Here is a 22,667-nt window from a genome sequence, read left to right as displayed (position 1 = left end):
ATAAACTCAAAGCAAGATTACTCTAACATGCTCTACATGTACCCTATTTGTCTAAGGAATGTTTGGCAGTGATGGGGTCACAGGATTTTTAGCTGCCTGCCTCGTCTCTCTGGAACATCCTTCCAGAAGAAGCCAGGAGGGCGTCTACCTTCCTGGCTTTCCAGGGAGGCTGTAAGACAGTTGTTCACTGTACTTTGGGGGGAACCTGGGCCGTTTCCACACGGCTTACCTCTCTTCGTAATGTCCTGGTAAATCACGCAAGAAACGCGGAAGATCGCGTTTCCTAGCGCAAGATTTGCACGACATCACATGACATCGCGCAAATCTTGCGCGAGAATACGCTACCTTCCGCGTTTTTTGCGCGATTTACCGGGACATTACGAAGAGAGGTAAGCCGTGTGGAAACGGCCCTGATCTACAGCAATATAGAAATATCCTCCTAGTGCTGTATAAGGCGTTTCTAGATTCATTTTTAATATATTGTACATCTGTTTTAATAGGTGAGAAAAATGTAAATATCCATAGTGACTTAGGCCAAAAATTCTTTGGGGTTCCAAATCCAGGAAATAGCAATTTGGTAATATTGCTTATGTTCCACTTGAAGAAATCCAAGAAACAGACCCAGTATGCTGATAAGAATTTTTTTATGTTATTCCAATAAAAAATACATTCATACAGAAATATAACAATCTTGCAAAAAACAATTTCAAATAAAATCTTGTAAAACAAATTTTTTTTTACAAAAATCTTACAAAGAGATTCTTTAGATAACAGGGTGCTTCCAAAAAAACAAACAAACAAACAAAAAAGAAATTTCACGAATAGAAATTTTCTTCTGAAATTTCAAGCAAAAAAGTTTTTTTTCTTTCAGCTTAATTGAGGCTCAGTTATCACCTGAACAAAATGTACTTCCTTACCACAAAACTGACAGGCATCTTGACATATGGCAGACAGCCACTGTCCAATCCAAAACAATTTCAATATTTTGCCACTGAGAAAAGCTAGTGTGAGGGGGATGGGAATTTTCATTTTTTTTCCTTTGCTTAATAATCAAGGGAAACCATTCTTAAGAAGAAAACTTAATTGTTATTACAGCGATTTATACTTACAGCCAAGCAGAAAATATTGCAACTAAGTTGTTAAAAAAAAAATCTCCCTTCAAAACAAAGGCCAAAAATGAAAGAAAAATCGTTTTGACTTGATTCACATGCAGGTGCTCTGATTTATACGGGTGTCGGCAGGGGATTTAATCTGAATTTGGGGGATACTCCACATACACAGTGCTCAGTGCAGCTGCAATGAATTTGTCAATACTGATGAGAACAAGGAAGCCTGTGCGTACATGAAGCTCCATGAGTATACTGATGCTCTCTCTAGTTTGGAGACAATATATTCTCTTCCGGGGGCTTTTACAACTTTTAAAGAAGTGCACATTCAAGCATTTAAAAACCCAATGCAATGCAAAATGGGGTAGGCCTGTGCATTCCTTTAGAATCAGATAAAGGTTTGTATGAATATGTTTCTGAGAACCATTAATCTTGATCATCATTTCCAAGAAAAAAAAGCTGCCCCCAAATAAGAAGAAATGGGCTGCAGATGTGGTTTGTGTATATGTGTTATTGTCGCAAGGAAAGCAGTTTTCAAAACTCACCGGCTTTTAGAAAATATCATTTCTAACACATGCAAATACTTAGTATCTTCAGCTGAAAAAAGGAATCGCGAAAAGAGCAAAATTATTATTTAGGTCTCCTTGGTAAGCGAAAAGGTTGAGAGGTGTGGCTTTTGTCCTTGCTAGAAAGCCCGTATTTAAATGGTTCTGAACAATATTGGTTCCATATGAGCTAATAATATTCGAACAGAGTAAGCTGGCCCTTGGAGTAACTTTCCAGCTCATGCCCTTCTAAAGGGAGAGCCAGGGGAACACCAGAAGTGGAAGCAGCCAGCGGCACAAGAAGTTCCACATGCCAAAAAAGAAAAGTGCCACCAGAACAAAAAAAGCCAGAGCTCTCACTCATGCCTCCATGTGAACAGGGCGGGGAGGAGCCTTTCCCTCTGCTTTGAAGAGAGCGATCTCAATTTTAAAAGTTAAGAATCGGCAACAGCACAATACCCTGCACCTACATTTGCCCTTCAGGGATCTAATATGCCACAAGAGCACCGGGAAACTTTTGAGCACGAAGGCCATAGCTTAGTGCAGAGGTTTGCACTAGCAAGAATGAGTATGCAGATCAAAAAGGTAAACAGTTTAAAGAAAAGTGTCTTTTTAATTATTTACTTCCTTTGGGGGGGAAATGGAGGGAAGCGGAGGATTCCTCAAAAGACATTTTTTACCAAAACTCAATTTCTTAAAAAAAAATAATATATTATCTATCTCTCTCTATATATTTATACACACACACGCGCGCACGCACACACACACACAGCTACACATACTATACACGCACAAATATACATACACGAAGAATCTGCCCACTTGGTAACTTTTTTTGCTTTTTTTTTTCATTGAACAAAGTTTTTTATTTTCTTTCATCTCAAGCTAGGTATATAGATGTGAAACTTGTGCCTTTCAAGCATTTTTTTAAAACACTCCTGCACTTTTAAATATGCATTAAAAAAATCACATTCTCAAGCACAGGAGGTTGGAGCCAATTACTCTCCCCCAACAAGCAGGACCCAACAACTTCCTTCCGGAAAGTCTTGCTTCAAGAAAGGAAGACTTCCTGTGATGGAGAAAGAATTAATGGAGGGGAATCGCTGGATCCAACGGGGAGGGAAGGAACCGTCGGCTGCAACCCGGGGATTTTACTTTTATTCTGTGGTGCCGGGGGCAGGGGGGATGTATATACATGGGACAGTTGTGCAAGGTCCAGAAAATGGGATCAAAAAAACCAAAATCCTCAAGGAGGCGGAACTGGTCAAATAACTTCCATTGTTGGGTTCCTTACTATTCCCTGTTATTATTAAATTTTAAAAAGACAAGAGAATGAACATTGTACAGACTTATCAAAGGGTGCTTCTGTGCATGGAAGCCCTGCACTGAAGCTCATTTTCTTCCCACCTCTTCATAATATACGTTTGATACAGTACAACGTCAGGTGACAAGAGAGCCTTAATGAAGCCTACATCACCCATACCCCTGTATAAGACCTCCCGCAAGAGAAAGGTCTCTTTGCATAAGGCACCATTATTAAGGTCAACAGTGCATTAACAGCTAGAAAACCAGAAATTAGACCTCAAGGCATAAATAAGAGCGCGCGCGGGGAAAAAAAATAGCTGCATGAGATTTTTTTTTCTTAAAAAATAAAAAACAAACAAACAGAACAGTTTCTAACCTACAGTGGTCTTATCCACCCGACAGGACATTTTTTTTTTAAAAAAAATCAGATTTGTATGTTACGTAACATGAAACCAATTGTGTCGTAGCAGCTTTTAACTGGAATTGGAAAAAAAAATTGCAGTCCTGATTAAAGAATGGAAAAAGCATATAGTTCCCCAGAACCATGCAATAACCTTGGTATTATAATGAAAAGTTATAGGTTGTGTTATATTGTAAATACACAGCTTATACAATGGATTACAAATGAGCTCCGTAGCAAGTAAAACCAAGCTACTTGACACATTGCACATTTAATAGCTGGACCAGACACCAAAAGCTCCTCTCACGCAGGATAGGGGTCCCTCCCTTCACTCTGGTGTCCTGACTTTCCTTCCCCTCCCGTTCAGCTTCCCCCCTTATACTAAAAAAAGGTGCAGACACCCCTTCCCCTCCCCTGCCCCTTGGAAATTGACTGGTGATTGCTCCATCTTGCGGTATACTTCCTCACGTATGCAAACAAACAAAAATCCCCCCATTCAGCTGACCTTTTCTCTCTTACGGTTATAAAAACAACCACAAGGAACAAACAAAACAAACAAACAAAAAAGTAATGTGCCTCAGCATACAGTCGCCCAGTAAATCCTTAGTAACATACAGCCCGTCCAATCATTAACATTCTCAGTGCACGTGCTCACGGCGGAAGGCGTAGAAGCCACTCAGAAGGTTGGGTACCAGTGTACGAGTCCAGGAGACCTAAACATCATGCACCCACACCGTGCGGTCGCTATGCCGTTTCTTACATGACTTTTTGTTTTAGCCCTCTGAAGACCTTCCAAGGAGAAGAGGCCCTGGAGGCAACTGGGTTAGGGTGCAAAAATGGCATGCTTTGGCTGGAACACGCATCCCTTCTTTCAAGGCCGCTCAAACCTTGAAGCCTCTTAGCCCACAGGATTCAACCTCTTCACCCATTCAGAGATGCCTCTTCATGTGAAGGGCCAGGTGATCGGACCTGGAGAAACACCTGCCAACGAAGGAAAAAGGAACAGCGGTGAAGCCTTGTACTGAAAATGACAGCAGTCAGGATTGAAGCAGCGCATCAGGCCTTATGCTACAGTGAGGTCCACTGGGCAGAGAGGCGGCGTTTTAGTTGGGACACTCAGATTCAAGACCTTTGAATTCAAGACCCAGCACAGTGTAGTGGTTAGAGTGTTGCCGTATCCAGATCTGGGGGACCATCCTCACTCTGCCGTGGAAGCCTACCGGGTGACCTTGGGCCATTCACTCTCTCTCAGCCTCACCTACTTCACAGGGCTGTACTTATGAGGATAAAACGGAGAAGAGACGAATAGCGTTGCCAGCTGCCTTGGGTTCTCACGGGGGGGGGGGGAGAGGGGTACAAATATCTAGACAAGTATTTGGCAAGCTGTAATACCTCTCCTATTATCTCATCTGTAAAATGGAAACAACAGTCTTCATAGAAGTGAACGTAAACAGTAACGCACGGAAATGATTTTCTAAGTAACTGCTAGTAAAATAAGTGTAATGTCATGAGTCTGCTGGAATAGCGCAGAGAGATGTTAGTGATCGAGCAAGCGCTGAGCAACATTTAGAGGTCATGTGATCACTCCGCCATGTGGCCAGTCTGAAAACTAACACATCACAGGAAGTGTTCTGAAGCGCATTGAGTGCTGGTTTCAAAACTGAAGGGGCTTGGATTCAACACTCACCACCTGCTTACAATATTTGTCTCCTATCTTCCTGCCTTACACCTCATAACAACCTTGTGAGGGACATTAGGCTGAGAAACAGCAATGAGACCAGCGAGTGAGATCCATAACGGAGCAGAAACTAGAACCTCTGTTTGTTCAGCTCAATGCATTTGCTACCTATTGATTTTTTTTAGCAGCCTGCCCCAATAAAAGCACCATGCTAGAAGATTTGGAAGAGTCAACCCAACTTCCTTTTGAATGCAAAACAGACCGAATATAGTTCATTTACAGTGCGATGTTATACAGAATGACTCCAACCTAAAGCCATTGATTTTGATGGTCTTAGACGACAGTAAATCTATGTAAGATGGCACTGCCAGTTCAAGATATATTAATATTGTTGCCTGAGAGTAAATTATTATTTTGAAGTATGTTTTGGCCAAAAGGAAGGAATTTTTAAAAGCTGGAACAGCTCCAAGACCGCCAAGTCCAGCTACTAATGCCATGGCAGGCCACTTCAACGGATTTAAAAGCTACACAGTGGAGAATTAACCCAAACTTTTGCTTCTGGATATCGACAGAAGTAAATCCTACAAACTTCTCTTGTCCACTGGCTCTAGCATCCTTCAGATGCCAGAACGAGAAAGTTGCTGGATTTAAGTCCAGTGACACCACACCTTGGAGACCAACAAGAGTTTCAGAGTCTAAGCTTTTGAGAGTCACAGCTCCCTTCTTCAGAGCTCGACTTTACCCAACCTGGCTCCCTCTAGCAGTCAAACATTACCTGCAAACTTCAAACCACTGAACTCTGGGAGTAATGCCATTGGATTCCAATCAAACTGCTATGGAATATGCAATGATATAAAGACTGCAGAAGCTAAAGCTTCCATCGGGAAAGGAAAGAATTATGGACCTTTATGAAGGAAGGTGCTGTTGCAGGAAAAAACTCTATGCTCTTGTTGCCCAAAGATGATTTTTTCAAAAGACAACAACAGGTGCAACAGGGCAGAGCTAATATGTATTGAAATACCCTGATAATTTGATGAAGTGTTCAACACACAAGAGTCAGTGTGGTGTAGTGGTTGGAGTATCAGATTAGGATCTGGGAGACTCCAGGTTCGAATCCGTACTCTCTACTGTGAAAGCTCACTGGGTGACCTTGGGCCAGTCACAATCTCTCAGCCTATCCTACCTCACAGGAATATTGTGAGGATAAAATGGAAGAGAGGAGAATGATGCAAGCTGGTTGAAGCCCCCCACTGGGGAGAAAGGCATGGTATAAGTAAATAAATAAATGAAATAAACAAATAGTTTCCCACAGAAATGCAGAGAGGGGGAGGCAGGCTGCTTATGAAAGGGGAGATGTCCTTCACCCACCTGTCACAGTGATTACATTTAAAAGGTTTGGCGCCCGTGTGCTTTCTGAAGTGTCTGGTTAACTCATCACTCCTCGCAAAACGCCATTCGCACCCTTCCCACGAGCACCTGTAAGGCTTTTCTCCTGCAAAATAAAAACATACCAGAGATCTTTAGCCATCCCGATTTCTCTCCAACCAGCAATAAATATTGATGCATTTGTGGTTTTTTAATATAGGAAACAGGGCTACTGAATGCAATTTGCTACAGCACACTAAGTACTTCTGAGAACGCTGATGGAGAGCAGGGGAAGCTTTTAGATGCTTCTGAGCTGACGGCTTTGGTGCAAGAGCAAAATAATCAAGAGGCGGTTGAAAGATGCCAGTAAGGGCGGCATCGCTGAGCATTTGGAACATACACTGGCTTGTAAACTGCCACTCACCTCGAGTGAATAAAAACTGTCTCCAGGTGATCTGGCATGGAAGTTGGACAAATGTTTGGTTCTTTATATAAATGGCGACAGGCATATATGGGATAGTGGACTAATAAACAGTCTCAAGATTAGTAACTTGGTTGGATGCATTTCCTAATACAATATATATACAGGAGCAAAAACGTTATTTATCACTTCTGTGACAAGCAGTCTAGTCTACATGACTGCTAAAGCAAACGGCTTGGAATCAAGGTGATTTTGTCCCACTGTGTCTGAACTGGTTCAAAGCCAAACATTTGGGCATCTTTAGCTAATGGTTCCCAGTCAGACTATCTAACCTTAACCCTAGAACATGGAGGTGGTGCAAGCTACAATCCAAGGGTCAGGTGTTGTCAATGTAAAGAAACAGTACAAGTTTTGCAGAAGGTGCTCCTGAATGACAAAGATCTGACAACTATCCCACCACTACTTTTATTTCTGTTGCTGTGAATCTCTTTTTAGTATATATGAGAACAAAGCTATGTTCTCCAGGGGTAAAGTCCAAAACCACCTTGAACATCCATTGAGTTTTGCATTAGTATCCAAAAAGGAAGGAGAATTTGGACTCTTCAAAAAAAAACCCTTCTCTTTCCAGAGTATTCTGGGGTAACAATTATGGCCCAACGATCAAAAAATCGTACTTCCTCTTTTCTGGCAAGTGTGATAAAGTTTCATTTCCAAATGGGTACTATGAAATAATCTCTTCCCCTTCCGCAATTTGCCCTAACACCAAACTGGGGGAACTATGGTATCAAATCTTGCTTTCTCCCTTTCCTTCAAATGATGGCAACAGCATCTGTGAAGTACAGCCCTTGAGCTACTTGTCACAGGCTGTTCAAATCTTGCTCTTCACCTACAGTAGTGAGTAGTGACTGGCGAGCCAGCCAGTGGTTTCATGCAGCTAAACCACAGTCATCAAGAGCTGAAGAATATTGATGCTCAAAAGCCATCTGGCTACTACTTTTGCTATAAAAAATTTATGCAAACTCTGGAGCTTCTATCTGCCTCGTATCCTTTCATGCTAACCTAGCAAACTTTAAAAAAGAAAAATCCAAGCAGTAAAGCCCTGTGTACTTCCAGTGTCCATGAAACCACAAAATATAAAACTGTTCTAAAGAATCCTGCTGCTTTCTTCTTATAAATAATCTTCATCGCATGTACACATCTAAAGAGTCTTTGCTTCTGCATTGGACAGCCAATGCACAAAAGAGTCAACCTCTTCTGCTGACTTTGAGAAGCAAATTCCTCATTCATTTAAGGGAGAACTCTCAATTTCTGAGAAGTGACTCAATTTCCTTCTGGTTGCCAAGTTTCATATCTGTAATCTAAGGTGCTTTTTTTTAAATGGCCTCCACTCCAGTACAAATTAAACAACTCTGCATCTTCCCAAACACAGGCTAATAAAAAAAACAGGAACCAGTCATGTGCAACACAAACACAACCCCCAAACTCCAAGCTCCCTCTAAGCTTTCTCAAAGACTTAGGGACAAGAATGAGGAAATGGTCTCTTGTGTGCTGGGAAACCTCCCCTAGCATTGCATCATTTGCTGGCCTTCAGTTCTCACTCCAGAATCATTGTACTATGACTCTACTATCAGTTTTCTTTATAGTTATCATCACCATCAAAGGCCAGCCATATAAAGAGGCAACTTTGGAGAGATCTCTGGAAGGAAAGCACTCCTTGTGAAACCACAGGGCACTCAATGCCATTTTGGTGTATGAGATTTGGCTTATCATGAATAGGAGAAAGATGGGGAAAAGACATAGAATGATACTATAGGAAGAACAAGGCAATAGATCCTAGCAATAGATGGAAGGGAAACTGAAAAATCTAGTGGTGCCCAGTTAGGTCACCGTTAAAGTATCACATTTTTGGAGTATGGCCCAGAGAACAGGATGAAGACCCCAGTAAGGGTCAAATATTAATATGGAGCCAGGCATCTGGTCAGAGAACCCAAGGCTGGGCATGTTGTTCAATTCCAGTAGACAAAAGGTTACTCACCTGTATGAGTACGCTGATGTGCTTTCAGATGTGAACTTTTGGTGTAAACCTTCCTGCACCCATTGAAGTGACACCTGTGGACCCGCCTTCTCCCATCTGGAGACGCATCACCATTGACCGGAGTACCCTTTTCTGCAGTCTTTCCACCGGTACCAGTACGAATTTTGCCTGGTGAATGCAATTCACCCGGCGCAGAATTCCATGGCTGAGAAGATGGTTCCTTGCCCAGCTCAGGAGAAGAAGGGGGAGTAGATGTGACCGATGAACTCAAGTTTCCCGTAATAGCTAAGTTTAAAACATCACTTATGGGATCAGAGGTAAACTTAGTCGTAGGAGAAAGTTCCTCGGAGCTGTCTGAAGATTCACTGCTGATATCAGAATTCAAACTGTTAGTCTCTAAGCTCGGGCTACTCATGTGGTCCTCCTTTGGAAGGCACACACTCTTCTGTTCAGATTCCTCCTTTTTCTCACGTGCCAGAATAATTTTGGTCCACAGATCCTCTTGACTGTCAAATTTTATTTCAGAAGCAGACACGTAGCAGGGCTCGCTCTGAAGATACCGCTCCAGCTCTAAGCATGTCTGCACAAAAAAAAACAAAAACAAAAAAACCACACAACAAAAGATTAAAATCGTTACCAGAAAAACTCACTTGGAACTTCAACCCAGAGACCTGCACACATTGTTTATCTTTGGTTGCTAGGCTCTTTTAAAGTTATAGGCCACTCAACCCTCATCTGATGGCTGTTACAGTAAACAATGAGATTCCCAAGGACTGGGCAAAAGTCCAAGCCCAAGAGTTCAACCCACCAACATGTTCTAACTATCACTCTGAATAGGGTAACTCAACAGCCAGGAACTTGTCACCCTCATTCCCCCAGACTTTGATTAATCTCCTGATATTTGCAACACCTTATTTACTGACTTCAAGTAATTTTGAATCTTGACACAGAAATTACAAAACTGACTTGTACACTACTGCCGTGCGTGTCTGTGAGCCAATCCTGATCCAACCCATTTCCTGTGCAAGAGAAGCCGTCCTAAGGGAGGCTTGCAAAGAATGCCATAACCAAAGTGTACTGGCATGCGCTTTGCATAACACAAGGCGCTTCTCCTTGAGGCTGGGGTGGCAGAAATCATCTCAGCAACAAATCTTAACTGTAAGGTAGCACTACAAAGCAAAACAAAAAATCCCCCAATATATTAAGATAGTAAACAATTGGAGAAATTGGGGGAAGTACAATTCTCCATCCTGCAGGGAGTCCCACAATGAACAAGAACTTTATCTACTGGCCAAGAGCGCAACTGTATGAGTCATCCCCCTATTTCTTTCACTCAATGCCAAAGCAGACTTCCTTTTAAAAATCCTGACCCTCTGCCAAGAAAGTACATGGTTCAAATATACATGGAACATGTAAACTTACCCTTCCTCCTTGGAATTAGACAAACAACCCACTTGGTGACACAACGTTCCACTCCCCCCCCCCAACTATAGAGAACTTTGACAGAGAAAGAGGAAAACTACAATGTTGCCCTTAAAACGTATCAACATGTACTTATTTCCCTTCATAATTCAGATTCGGCATCCCAAAGGGATCAGCATGTTAAGAGTGTCAGATGTAGGGTCTCGATTTCTAGGGCAAATTCTTCAGGCGACAGGCCCCCTCTCTCCTCCAAGCGCTCGCGACCTTAATTTTAGCATGCTCCCTCCCCCCCCCCAACCCTGCAAGCAAAGCTGACCCTAAAAGAAAATGCCAGACATTTTTCCTCGCTTAAGCGTTAGCTTCGAGAGAGTTTCTGTCATAGTAAGGTGCTGACTCAGATACATAAGCTTTTAATTTCTCTTCTCCTTCATTAACTGGGGGGGGGGGGAGAGAAAGAAGTGGAAAAATAATGCTATCCAATCGATATTTATAGGTTTCCCTATAATCAGGTAACTGATTTGCGGTGCACTTAAACAAAACATCTCCTCTGCAAAGGTATTGATTTGATAAGGAAACAGGAAGGGAATGCATAGGAAGAGTATGTTCAACTTTCCAATTCCAGGGAGATTTAAAATTTCCCCCATTATGCAAATCAGGTGGAAGGGCCAGTCTGCAGCTCCGAAGGGCTGAATGCCTCGGAAGGCTACTGGGATCCAGCTTTGGCTCGTGGCCAAAATCCCAAAATGCCTGAAGGAAACTACTTAGATCAATTTCAATCACGTAGTACTGGTGGTGGCTTTGAAAGGGAAGGGGGGGGTAAGAAAAAGGGGAAGGAGGAAGCAGAGAATGGGAATGCAATTACGAAACATGCAGGGGGGATTGTAACACTTTTGACTTATCAGGCTTTTTGATAGATTCCCTGTCTCTGCAAAACAAACAGGCACTGATCTGGTGGGGCCAATTGGTTGAGCAAAAGGAAGCAAACCTCGCAGCCAGGAGAAAAGGCGAAGTAAACATGCTCGCCCCCCCCCCCCAACCATAACAGAGCAAAAACAAAAAGCAGCTCTACAGTGCAATCTCAAGCAGAGTTACTCCAGTCTAAATCCATTGAAACCAATGGGCTTAGACTGGAGTAACTCTGTTTAGAATTGAACGGCTTGTCTCCACGCAATACAGTGCCTTGGACCGACAAGAACAACAGAAATCCATGTCCATGAAAGGCAAGAAAGCCCCAATATCCCCCCCCTCCCTCCACTAGAAAGACTCCCAGCAATTAGCAATTGTCATATGACTGACAGCTCGTTGGTTGGAGGGGGTGGGAAAGGAGAATGTAAACGAAATAAAAATAAAATGGAACCCAAACTACTCACACCAGGGCAATCTTTGCCGGAGCAAAGAGTAACGAGTAAGAAGAGAGTACTCCCCCCCCCCTGCCATTTAAACAGCAAATAAGGAGGAGGGGGAAGGTGGAAAAACAACTCCTTGCAAATGCAAAAAAAAATTAGACTTCGGATGTCAAGCTTCAGTTGTAAGGCTTGGGTTTGTTAAAAGGCATGGGAAGGGGAGAGAAAAAAAAGAACTTTTGCCGAGGATTGGTTGTAGTAGAGGCAGGAGTTTGGGTATTTTTGTACAAGAAAAGAATTGTTTTGCAATGGCAACATTTCACTCTAGCGGTTGTTGTTTTGATGAGCGAGCGAGAGGGGCCAAGCGGGCAGAGGCACCAGCCAGTGTGTGCGACATCTGACAGCGCTCCGGAATAGCCGTGCGCTGGAGCAGGAGCAGGCGAGAACATGCATTTTCACAGAACGGGGGGGAAACCTGACCCCACACACCTGCTGAAAAATCATTTTGAAAGAAAAAGACTCCATTAAGGATTTAAGTGAGCACTTCCTCCAAAGGCAAAACAAAATCTCTACATCATTGCTTTGGGGAGGGGGAAAAATCAGCATTTGCACTGCTCTAAAAGCAACATCCTGTCTGGGGTGTTTGTTTGTTTGGTTTTTTTACCTGTTGCCAATATTCCTCCAGAGATGGCAAAGCGGAGAAATAGCCAGTGTCGTGCACAATTTGCAGTTCCTGGAAGATGCTACACATCGGGAGCACATCCATGTCTTTCGGGAAGTTGCACCCCCGCGGAAATCACCACAACAGCCACCACCACAGTCCAGCCCCTCCAGCAAGCCCCAGCGTCCGCTGGCGAGGGAATATTGACGGCGGGTTCAAAAAGCAAAACACAAAAATCTCAACGCTCCCCAGCCAGGAGTTTGTTTCGAGATGCTGCAGTTGCCGGCGAGGGTTGGCAGGTGACGGTGACAGCGAGTCGAGCAGCTATTTACACCCAGCCCCACTTCCTCCTCCAGAGAAAAAAAAGAGAGGCGAAAACAGTGTGGAGATGGAGATATATACATATATTCAAATCCGGTCTTCAGATGAAATTACATCGATTTTTTTTTCTCCCCCAAAAATAAAAGCAAAAGTTTCGTGCAATGTCGAATTGCACAGCGCTAGATTTATTAAGATGATTATTTTGCAAAAAAAAATTCTGTCCGAGGCTGCCGGTCCTGGCTTTGCAATCCCTGCGCCTCCCTCCAGAAGAGATACTCGCTCCGGAGCCGACCCAATATTTGCAAACACCGAGATGACTGCGAATGGAACCCCCTGCAAAACTTCCCTATTCAACCCTCTCCTCGGCCACAGCCTCCACCTCCTCCTTCTGTCCCCTCCTCTTTCGGCCCCCCTCCCCCCAAAACTACTCTGGCCCCTCCCCCTTTACTCCCTGCGCCGCCCCCTCCCTCCGCCACCTCGTGATCCCATTACGCCGGCTCCGAACGCTGCCCAATCTCCGGCAACAAACTCGTTACACCGCGTTCCAATGATGTCAGAGGCGCCCAATGGCCGCCCGCGACGCAGCCCGGCTCCTCCTGGCGTGACCGAGCCTCTCCGTCAGGCCCCGCGCCATTGGCCCGATTCGAAATTCGGGCCCTCCTGATTGGCCGCGCGCGCGGCAGGCTATTTTTAGAAGGGTATATAAGGCTTGGAAGCGGCTCGCTGTAGAGACGGGCGAAGGGGAAGAGCGAGGGGGAGGGTGGCTGCGCTTGTTGTTTGCGGCGGCGAAGCTGGCGGGGCCGCGGCGATGCTGCGGAGGGACGCGGAGGGCGCTGCTGAGCCGCGGGGGTTGTGCGATCGCGGTTGGGCTTTGCAAGGCTCCTTTAGCGCGCGCGCCTGGAGGGCGCTCTTTTAGATGTGCCTCTTTGCCTGTGCATTTTTCCTGCTTTCCCCATCAGTCCCTGTGCTGAACTCGCAATTAGGCAGCCCCGAGGAATAAAGCAGGAGCGAGCCTTTTGCTTCCTCTACTACAGCACATTTTATTTAATTTTTTCGCCTAATGTTCTGCTGCAGGAGGCCAAGTGTGCTTTCTCTGGCAAGCGGAGGAACAGATCGTTGGAATTTCTGGGGTTTTCAACTACGTGGTGGGGGGACTCCCTGGAGGTTTGGGGGGCTAGAACCTGGGGAGGACGGTTTCGTTAGGAGAGGGACCTCCGCAGGGCAGGATGAGAGTCCCCCCTCCAAAGCAGGCAGCGTAGCTTTAGGTGAATAGTTGAGTTGCTCTGCAGTAAAACAGCTGGATTTGAGTCCAGTGGCACCTTAGAGAACAATCTATGTGTAATGCACCCTCAAAAAGTCTTGTTGGTCGCTAATGTGCCCCTAGACTCCAAACCTGATTTTCTTCAGGGGAACTGATCCCTGTTGCTTGGACATCAATTATAATTCTGGGAGAATTCTAGTCACCACCTGGAGATTGGCAACTCTAGAAGGGATGGGTGTGAATAATGCCATAGCACATACCTTCCTCAGCAGCCCTTTCCTCCAGAGGAACTGTCCCCCTGTCTGTAAATTGAAATTCTGGGAGATTGCCAGGTACTACCTGGAAGTTGGCAACGCTTACTCAAGCAGGACTCCTTTGAGGAAGCATACATAGAATTCTTTCTTGCTTCCTTATATCCATGCATGTATGTAAGGATAATGTTTCAATTGCTGGAGTCCAATGAAAAAAAATCTTACCTGCATTTATGATTGAAATAAAAGACACCCTTTTGCTGTCTGGGCTTTTGAGAGGGGTGGGGAGTATATGTGGAGTGTTAAATAAATTCTACCTATGCACATGTTAACTTTTAACCTTGTTAAACCAATTTCAGTTTATATCTTCTGTGTCCTGCAGTGTAACAAAAATAAAATGTATTTATCAATCTCACAAATTTCTGCTCTGTATGTTGAATCTCAGTGTTAGCCGGGAAGCGTAATTTAAAATGACAGAGCCAGTGGAGATCGGCTAACATTGTGTCTCCCTACACTTGAATGTCCCCCTGTTAAGATGTCTTGTGTGGACTCTGAGATCAGTTGTAACTATGGGAGGCTTTGGAGTGCCTCTCAAGGAAAGGAACCACATATGGAACAATGCCCAGAATCGTTTTTCATTAGGACTGTGGGCTTGGAGAGCTGTGTTATGCCTTTATGCCCCATGGTACAGGACATGAGATTGAGAGCTACTGTGGTATAGTGGTTAGTGTCAGATAAGGACTGATCTGACTTTGGTTCAAATTTTTACTTTGCTCTGAAGCTCATTGGTTAATTTTGGACGTGTAATTCTCAGCCTGCTATTTCACAATAAAGCTTAAATGAAAGATTTGCAGTCTTCCATAGTTGGCGGGGGGGGGGGGATTTAAAAGTATAGTGTGGATGTCTGGGTAGCAGAGGCTACCCAACTTCCCATGCCCTTGATATTCGAATGTGAAGCACAAGTGGTAATTTGTTACTAAGGTCTGCCTGGAGTATCTGATGGGACAGCAGGTGGGAGGAGATCTTCACGGAGCCTAAGGCATTCAGGATTTCAAAGATCAAGACCAGCATCTTGAATTCTGCCCCAAAGGCATATATTCTGGTGGCTTATATCCTCTGCAACAGTCTTCAAAGGCAAGCCAGCTGATTGTGGCGTGTATTTGCTTAGGGAAATACCTCCCTGGGCTCCTATAGGGACTTTGAACAAAGATGTTTGCGTACCTGCGGAATATTTCCATGTTCAGGTATTGTGGTGTTTGGTCTTGTAAACACTCCCAGGAGGAGTTCGCTTCAGTGCTATGACAACATGATTGGTGGCTGCTGTCCACAATATAATGGCAGCAAAACTTGCTGTGTCTATTGCGATGTATTTGAGAACTTTTGATATGCTGGGGCATAGATGAAAAGGTTGAGAAAAAAATGCCTGAGCAGCAGCCTAGCAATTTGCCTTAAATTTTTGTATCAGGGCATTCTTTACTTACTTATTTTACTTTATATTTGCACCTCCTTTCTCCCTACTAGGGACCTAAAGCATCTTACCTTATTCTCCTCCATTTTATGTCTTGCCTGCAACAAGTGATCTGTTATTTTAGAAAAAAAACACTCTGCTTTTCTGCTGTTAATCAACAACAACAACAAAAACGGAAGCTAAAACAAAATGAACAAAAGATGAAAAACAGCATGCTGGTGAAACACAGCCACAAAAATATTTTTTTATAAAAATCAGCAACTAAAACAGTCAAAAAGTATAAAATAAGTATTAGATCAGCACTAACCAAGACACAAAACATTAAAACCACAGCTGGTAGGAGAAATTCCAGAGGTGTTACCATGTTAGTCTGCTGCAGCCAAAGCAGCAATAATCCTGTGGCATGTGAAAGACTAATGCATTTACCACGACATAAACCTTTGTGAGCCACCGCCTGCTTCACCAGATGTGGGCTGGGACAAAAATGTTTTCCAGAAGAGCAAAGTCTTAACAAACTTCTAGAAGGCCAAAATTGAGGGGTTGAGGTGAACATCTTGGGACTTGGAATTCTCTATCATAGGGGCCATTGCTGAAAAAGCCCTGTTCCTGGAGTTCCCTTTTCTGGGACCGGTACTACCTTACTCTGTTTGGAATCTGTAGTGAAACCACTGGTGTGGACTGTGGACACCTGCCACTCGTTAACTTGAGAGTGGTGCTGTCACCTAGCAGTGACTCACAGAAGCCAGAGTCCTCAGGACTCACACTCATCCCTTCTGTTCCTTGCCTTTCTTATGTCTGAATTAACTATGACAATGGTAGAAAGAAAAACCTAAGAAACTGAAACTGTTCAGTGTGCTGAAAAGTGAAAAGGCACTACATCAGTCTTTCATGTATGATCTCAGAGGGGTCTATGCATGACAGTCCAACTAAGGGTCCTGGTGTACCCTTTTTGGAAAGGGAGAAAATGAGTCTAAGACATAACACAAAGCAATAATTGCTCTACAGGAGTCAATTTGATGACCACAGTCTTACTCATCCCAACCCAAACAGAGAAGACCCCGCCAAGTTCCCATTGAGGATTTTTGCAAAGCAGGTGTCCTCTTACCTTATGAGGCACCATGTGAGATGGTTGTGTCCGTCCCTCGAGTTGAGAAGACATTTGGAACCTTTGGAACCTCTGACTGGAAGTCTGGAAAAGAAAAGCAAACTTTGCAGTCCTGTAGAATGTTTATTAATGAAAGCACAGACAGAAACGGGTTACATACAGTGAGTGCAGAGAATAAAAGAGAAACTATCTTAGTGACACCGTCAGTGTCTTTAAAGCCCAAAACCACAAAATAGACATGTGCAGTTACTTGATTCTCTCTCAGAGTTACTGAAGAAGAAATTTCATTTCCTTACAAATGAGCGACCAGACTGATCTTTCCTTGACCTTTCTATTATTGTAACTCAGCTGTCCAAGTGACATGCTCTTAACCATCAAATGCCCTTTTCCGCACCTGACAGATGGCTGCCTATCCTCTGTTTGAAGACTTCCAAGGCAGAAGAACCCACTGCACCGTGGTCATTGGCTCCGTTATTGAGCCATTCTGGAATGGTGAGGGCATTCAAACATACAACCTTCCCTTCTTACTCTTGTAGAACCCATTGATCACTTTATTCAGGAACCCTGAATCAAGTGATCAATGTACATAAACATGCAAGGTCAGTGAACCATATAACTAGAATCGTCACATTGCAGTTCTGACTTAAGGCCTCCTAAAATTTGGAACAAGCTGACCCCAATGAGGGAGAAGAATATTTCTTGATCCGAAATCTTGCAGCTTGTTTCTAGCACCTCAGTGTTCTGTTGTGACCAGGTGTTAACTAAGGTGTACATACAACAAAATTTGCGTTCTTCTCCATTCAGCAGAACTTTTTTGCCTTCTTTATTCATGGGAATGTTCCAAGTTTAGATTGGGAAGGTCTTAAGAGTAATATTCTCCTTTGGTGGTTGTGGATTTTCCGGGCTGTATAGCCGTGGTCTTGAGAGATCTCTGTCTTTCGGTGCTACACCTCTAAAGATGCCAGTCACAGCTGCTGGCGAAACGTCAGGAACTACAATGCCAAGACCACGGCTATACAGCCCAGAAAATTCACAACAACCATCGTTCTCCAGCCGTGAAAGCCTTCGACAATACAATATTCTCCTTTGTTGGTAATAGAGGATAATTCTCATTGTTCACACCTGCCCTTTCAAGAAAACAAAGTAACCGCTGCTGTCCGTGACTTCTTATTTATTTATTTAACAATTTGAATCCCTTTTTTTCTGGTCTCAGCAGGGCCATCACAGCGGCTAACAAATTTAAAGCATACAAATTAAAATGTCATTTCAAAAGCTATTAAAGTTCTGTTAACAGGAACATCTGAATGGATTCTGAAGAGAAATTGTCACAAGTGGATGAGTCTCAGTGAGTTTGCAACAGCTTTTGAAAGCTTTGGTCTTAAACAGATGTACTTGGAAGAAGTTGCATCATTTCAATGGGTCTTACTTCCCTGCTAACTGTATCTGGCATCGTAGCCTAAATGCACTTGAGGTCACACTGATTTTGCACTTTGAAACTTTCTTTTCTTTCCTCATAAGAGCTAGAAGCTCCTGAAATTATACATCATTTGAGTTTACACAAACATTGAAGCAGCTGCCTTTTACATAACGATCGGAGATTCATAATGAAATCATCCGAACTGGCTTATCGCTCCCCCTCCCCTTTATTTGTGAATGTGTGTTTATTTGATCCAAATGGACTGGTCGCCTTCTAGTCTGGTCTTGAAGTGAGAAGAGGCTGCCGTGTTTTTGGCAACCCCCCCCCCCCAACAAAACCTAGTGCTTTTAATGACAGAACCATGTTAAAAGCAAACAAGCTTATTCTTCAGTAAATACTGGGTTCAAAATGCCTTTTAAATTACTCTTAAATAACAGTAAAATGTTTTAAAGTGGACTTCATAAGTCTTGTTTGTTTTCAGAAAAAACCCTCTTCCTGTAAACCTAATAGTAACAACAAAGAAAGATCTTTGCTGAAAGTGTAATGGAGAAGAAGACGAGAACAAAGTTTGGAGCATGAAATAAAATTATATTTATGCCTGTCGGTAGAATCGAAGAAACACACTAAATGTTTAGGAGTTTGGAGTATCACATTGGAACAGTTCTTTAGGTCTGTTAGTGCTTCAGAATTCTGGTGTGTGATCACATATTTGAAGGTGCTTTTATTTTTTAAAAAACCCTCCATGAACATAGTAAACTAACATATCAGGGAGAAGGCTAATCCAGAATTCTTTGTTTCAACACGCTAACTTTCTACAAGCAAGGTTGGGGAGCATTCAAATATGTGATCCTCTGCTTCCATTATGAATTGCTCACCCCACTGGCTACCAAACCAGAAGAGTGATATTGTGTGTACTGACCCCTGTGTATGTGTGTTGAATGTGAGGGTACTAGAGTGAAAGGTTAGCTGCTAGCGAATAGCACTAGGGAGACCGAGGTTCCAATCTCTACCTTGCAATGAAGTTTGCTGGGTATCCTTTGGCTTTTCGGTCTGCAGTCGAACCTACCTCACAAAATTGTCAGGAGGAGATAATGAAGATGGAAAACCATACTCCTTGGATGAAGTGAAGGATAAAAATCCAACAGTCGTTGATCCAGGACTCACTTAAACAGCGTTGGGGCCACTGATCTTGGAAAAAGAAGAAATTAATGTTTACTGATGGAATGCCCTACTGATTTTACTGGATTTTATTACCTAAACATTTATAGCCCATGAGATCAGATATTTGGAATGGAACAACCACGCATATAAAACTGTAAATGTTCTTAATTCTCTGTGGGCACAGCACAGAAGGGCAATCGGGTGCTGACAGTCTGCTATATAAAGACATGCTTCTGACAACATCCATGCAATTATATCCTCACAAACTGTTCCATGAAACACTAAGTAATAAAACCTGTACCGAAATGTATGGGCTTATTCCAAGTTTCAGTTCTTTATTCAGGAGTTCTGGAGTGGGTGGATCTGTGTATACAGTTGTGTATCAGATTTGGAACTAAAGTCCAAGATCTAATTTTAGCTCTGTTCTGTCACTCACTAATTTACATATACTCAGGAAAACATTTTGGGTATTCAGTTGATCCTTGACTCTTGATGACATATTTACTCAAAAATGGTCATAAAGCAGCATGTTCAATTCTTGTTTGGGGGGTGTGTGTGTCTCATTATATCATTCTAGACTTGCACCAAAAGAGGATCTGTGACAAGAAGATGTGGAGTATGATTTTCTTCTCACAGCATCTGAAAAAGTGAGCTCTGTCTCACAAAATCTCATGCTAGAATAAATGTTGTTAGTCCTAAAGGTGCAACCTGTCTTCCGTGAAAATTACTCTAGCAACCATAGCAGTCAATGAGAAGGGTGCTCTGATCCAGCCAATAGAGACTGTGGGATAGACAAGAATGTGTTAAGGTTTTTGACAGTTGGGGTTTGACAGTTAAGAGTTGACGGTTGGGAGTGAGAGAAGAATTTTGATGAAACTGTTACTGTAAGAGGAGAGTGGGTTATGGAGAGGGCTCATGCAATACAATGGAACAGAGAGAATTACAACAGGGTGCTATGTTCATTTGTAACAGTTTGGTCAAGAGTGTAACATTAAAATTCTGACTGGAGAAGTTACTTTTCTTTCCATAGCGTGCACAATTTAAAAACTGCCGTCTCATTTCTGTGTATTTTATGTTTATGTTAACTTCAGCCTGTTTTTTTATAAACAACCTTCATTCTTGTTCAAGTAAAAAGTGAACCTCAGTTGTCGACCTAGGGTTAGGAGGGTTTATACCCAGGAGTACATTATTTCTCCTCAAACAATTATATTCCCACTGGAATTTTCTGAGGCAGACCGGAAGGTGAGAAAGAGTGAGAAAATTCTTGGGGTGGGGGGGGGCAGGTTTTACCTCAAGAAACAAGGTTATATTTTCTGCTATTTTACATTTTAGCCTAAAACTGAGTTTCCCTCAATTCCCTGAAACAGGACCAGTCATCTTGGCTGGTGAAAAAGATTTATCAATTGATCAGTCAAATATTGGTCGAACAGTGTCAAATAACAATCTGGTATTTTTTAAAACATTAACTTGAGTGGGAAAATACAGCAGCAAAACAAGATATTTGAACCATCAGCTTTGTTATCCAAGCAAGTAAACAGATTACAAAGAGGCCGCTGAACCTGCAGCAAACAAGATGGAGTCATAGGCAGGCCTAGGCCTTTGCCACTGATGATTGTCTGGAAGAAATGCCTGCAGTTACAGCAAGTGATCTGTATGAGGAGCTTTTCTGTGCTGTGACATTTGCCCTGAAACCTGCAAAGATGGGGTGGGGGGTGAGCATGTTCCATCCTTGCTAACAAATGATGCCATAAGGTTAGCTGTTACCTTGACAATTGCCTTCTTGGCTCCAAAGGACATTTGACTATGGTCAAATAATAGACAGTCAAGGGACAACGTTGGACTGATTGTGAAGCCAGCCTTCCCTAGAAGCTTACTTGTTTAAGCGTACACATACACTGAAAATGTACACATGGAGGCACATAAAGCATTTGTTCCAAGGGGCGGTGCCTCAATGGTAGTAGATTTTCTTAGCAGGTGGAAAAGGCTTCAGGTTCTTAGTCTCTAGCAGCTCCAGTTAAAAAGGTTGGAGGGGGGGGCACTCTTTGGCATATTGCTGACACATGACATCATTTATGGTGCAAAACTGACACAATTGTGTCTGGGCAACACTCTAGGATTCATGCCAACTGCTAGAAGTGACATCGTGTGTTGGCATAATACTGTAGAAATTTTGTCTCCCCCCTCAATTCTGCTTCTTTGCATGAAGTACATATTGACTCACAAAAGTTTGCACTTGAATAAATTCTGATGGTTGTGGGTTTTCCGGGCTGTATTGCCGTGGTCTTGGCATTGTAGTTCCTGACGTTTTGCCAGCAGCTGTGGCTGGCATCTTCAGAGGTGTAGCACCAAAAGACAGAGATCTTTGTCTTTTGGTGCTACACCTCTGAAAATGCCAGCCACAGCTGCTGGCGAAACGTCAGGAACTACAATGCCAAGACCACGGCAATACAGCCCGGAAAACCCACAACAACCATCGTTCTCCGGCCGTGAAAGCCTGCGACAATACATTGAATAAATTCTGTTAGTTTGTAAGATGCGACTGGACTTGTTTTTTATTTTGTTTCCAGGACTTGGGTGCTTTGCGTTCCACACAGGGACAGGCTTGGATAGTTTTCCATGTGTTTCTGTGGTTGTCAATACAGCTCTGCCGCAATGGGGCTTCCACATTGCAGGTTTTCCCACAGTTATCTGCTCCAGTCTCCCAGCAGCCCCTGTCCCAGCCAACAAGGGTTTTAAAAAACAACAACAGCAACTTGATATTGTTATAACATTATAACAATCTATATACCAAGTTCTCTGAATTGTCAGCTTCTACCTTTTTTTAAAAAAAAGTAAGTCTCTAGTCCCTTTCACTGTGGAGATACTGTTATTTACAATGAAAGGAGCTACAAACTTGTTAACAATGAAAGCTGGCAATTCACAGAACCCAATACGCAGACAGTTGCAATGTAATACTGATATCCAATTTCCAATTAAAAAGTCTTCTGGTGGTGGAGGGAGGGGAGGGAAATGCAAAATGAGCACAACTTTCCCACCCCATACAGCAGCCATCTAGGCTTTTTTGAGATTTTCCTCAAAACTTTGCAGCAATGCAGGTTATGGGAAGACTAGAGAAAAATTGAAACCCTGGAGGTGCGCAAATACACTATGATGCTATGGGGAAGCAGGGAAAAGTCCCTCTTCCCAAGAGCATTGAACCCTGGACAAATAACCCATGTGGAAACAACCTTGTTTAAGATGAAGTACTGAAAGCAGAGCAACTTTCCTGAGGCACAGGTGAGCACCCTGACCAGAGTTCATTTTAGCAGCTCTGCAAGGCGGAACAAGGCCAGAAGGTTGGGGAAACTGGTACGACATGTGGGTTGCTAACAGAGAGACATGCTGTACTTGTCTGAGATGTAG

At 43.1% G+C, this 22,667-nt stretch overlaps 1 protein-coding gene across 1 annotated transcript; it reads right to left on the bottom strand.

Annotated features, from left to right (window-relative positions):
- Positions 1–633: 633 nt before the first annotated feature.
- On the bottom strand, positions 634–12,945 carry KLF6 (KLF transcription factor 6). Its single transcript, XM_054991329.1, has 4 exons — positions 12,285–12,945; positions 8,856–9,435; positions 6,403–6,526; positions 634–4,337 (listed from the first exon to the last, which is right to left on the bottom strand). Exons 1-4 carry the CDS (start codon positions 12,384–12,386, stop codon positions 4,286–4,288), a joined length of 858 nt encoding a protein of 285 aa, XP_054847304.1. The 5' UTR covers positions 12,387–12,945; the 3' UTR covers positions 634–4,285.
- Between the last annotated feature and the right edge of the window lie 9,722 nt (positions 12,946–22,667).

This window comes from Eublepharis macularius, chromosome 11 (assembly GCF_028583425.1).
Source record: "Eublepharis macularius isolate TG4126 chromosome 11, MPM_Emac_v1.0, whole genome shotgun sequence".
NCBI lineage: Eukaryota > Metazoa > Chordata > Lepidosauria > Squamata > Eublepharidae > Eublepharis > Eublepharis macularius.
Note: the sequence above shows the minus strand (reverse complement) of the source record. Positions and strands in the feature narration are given on the sequence as shown.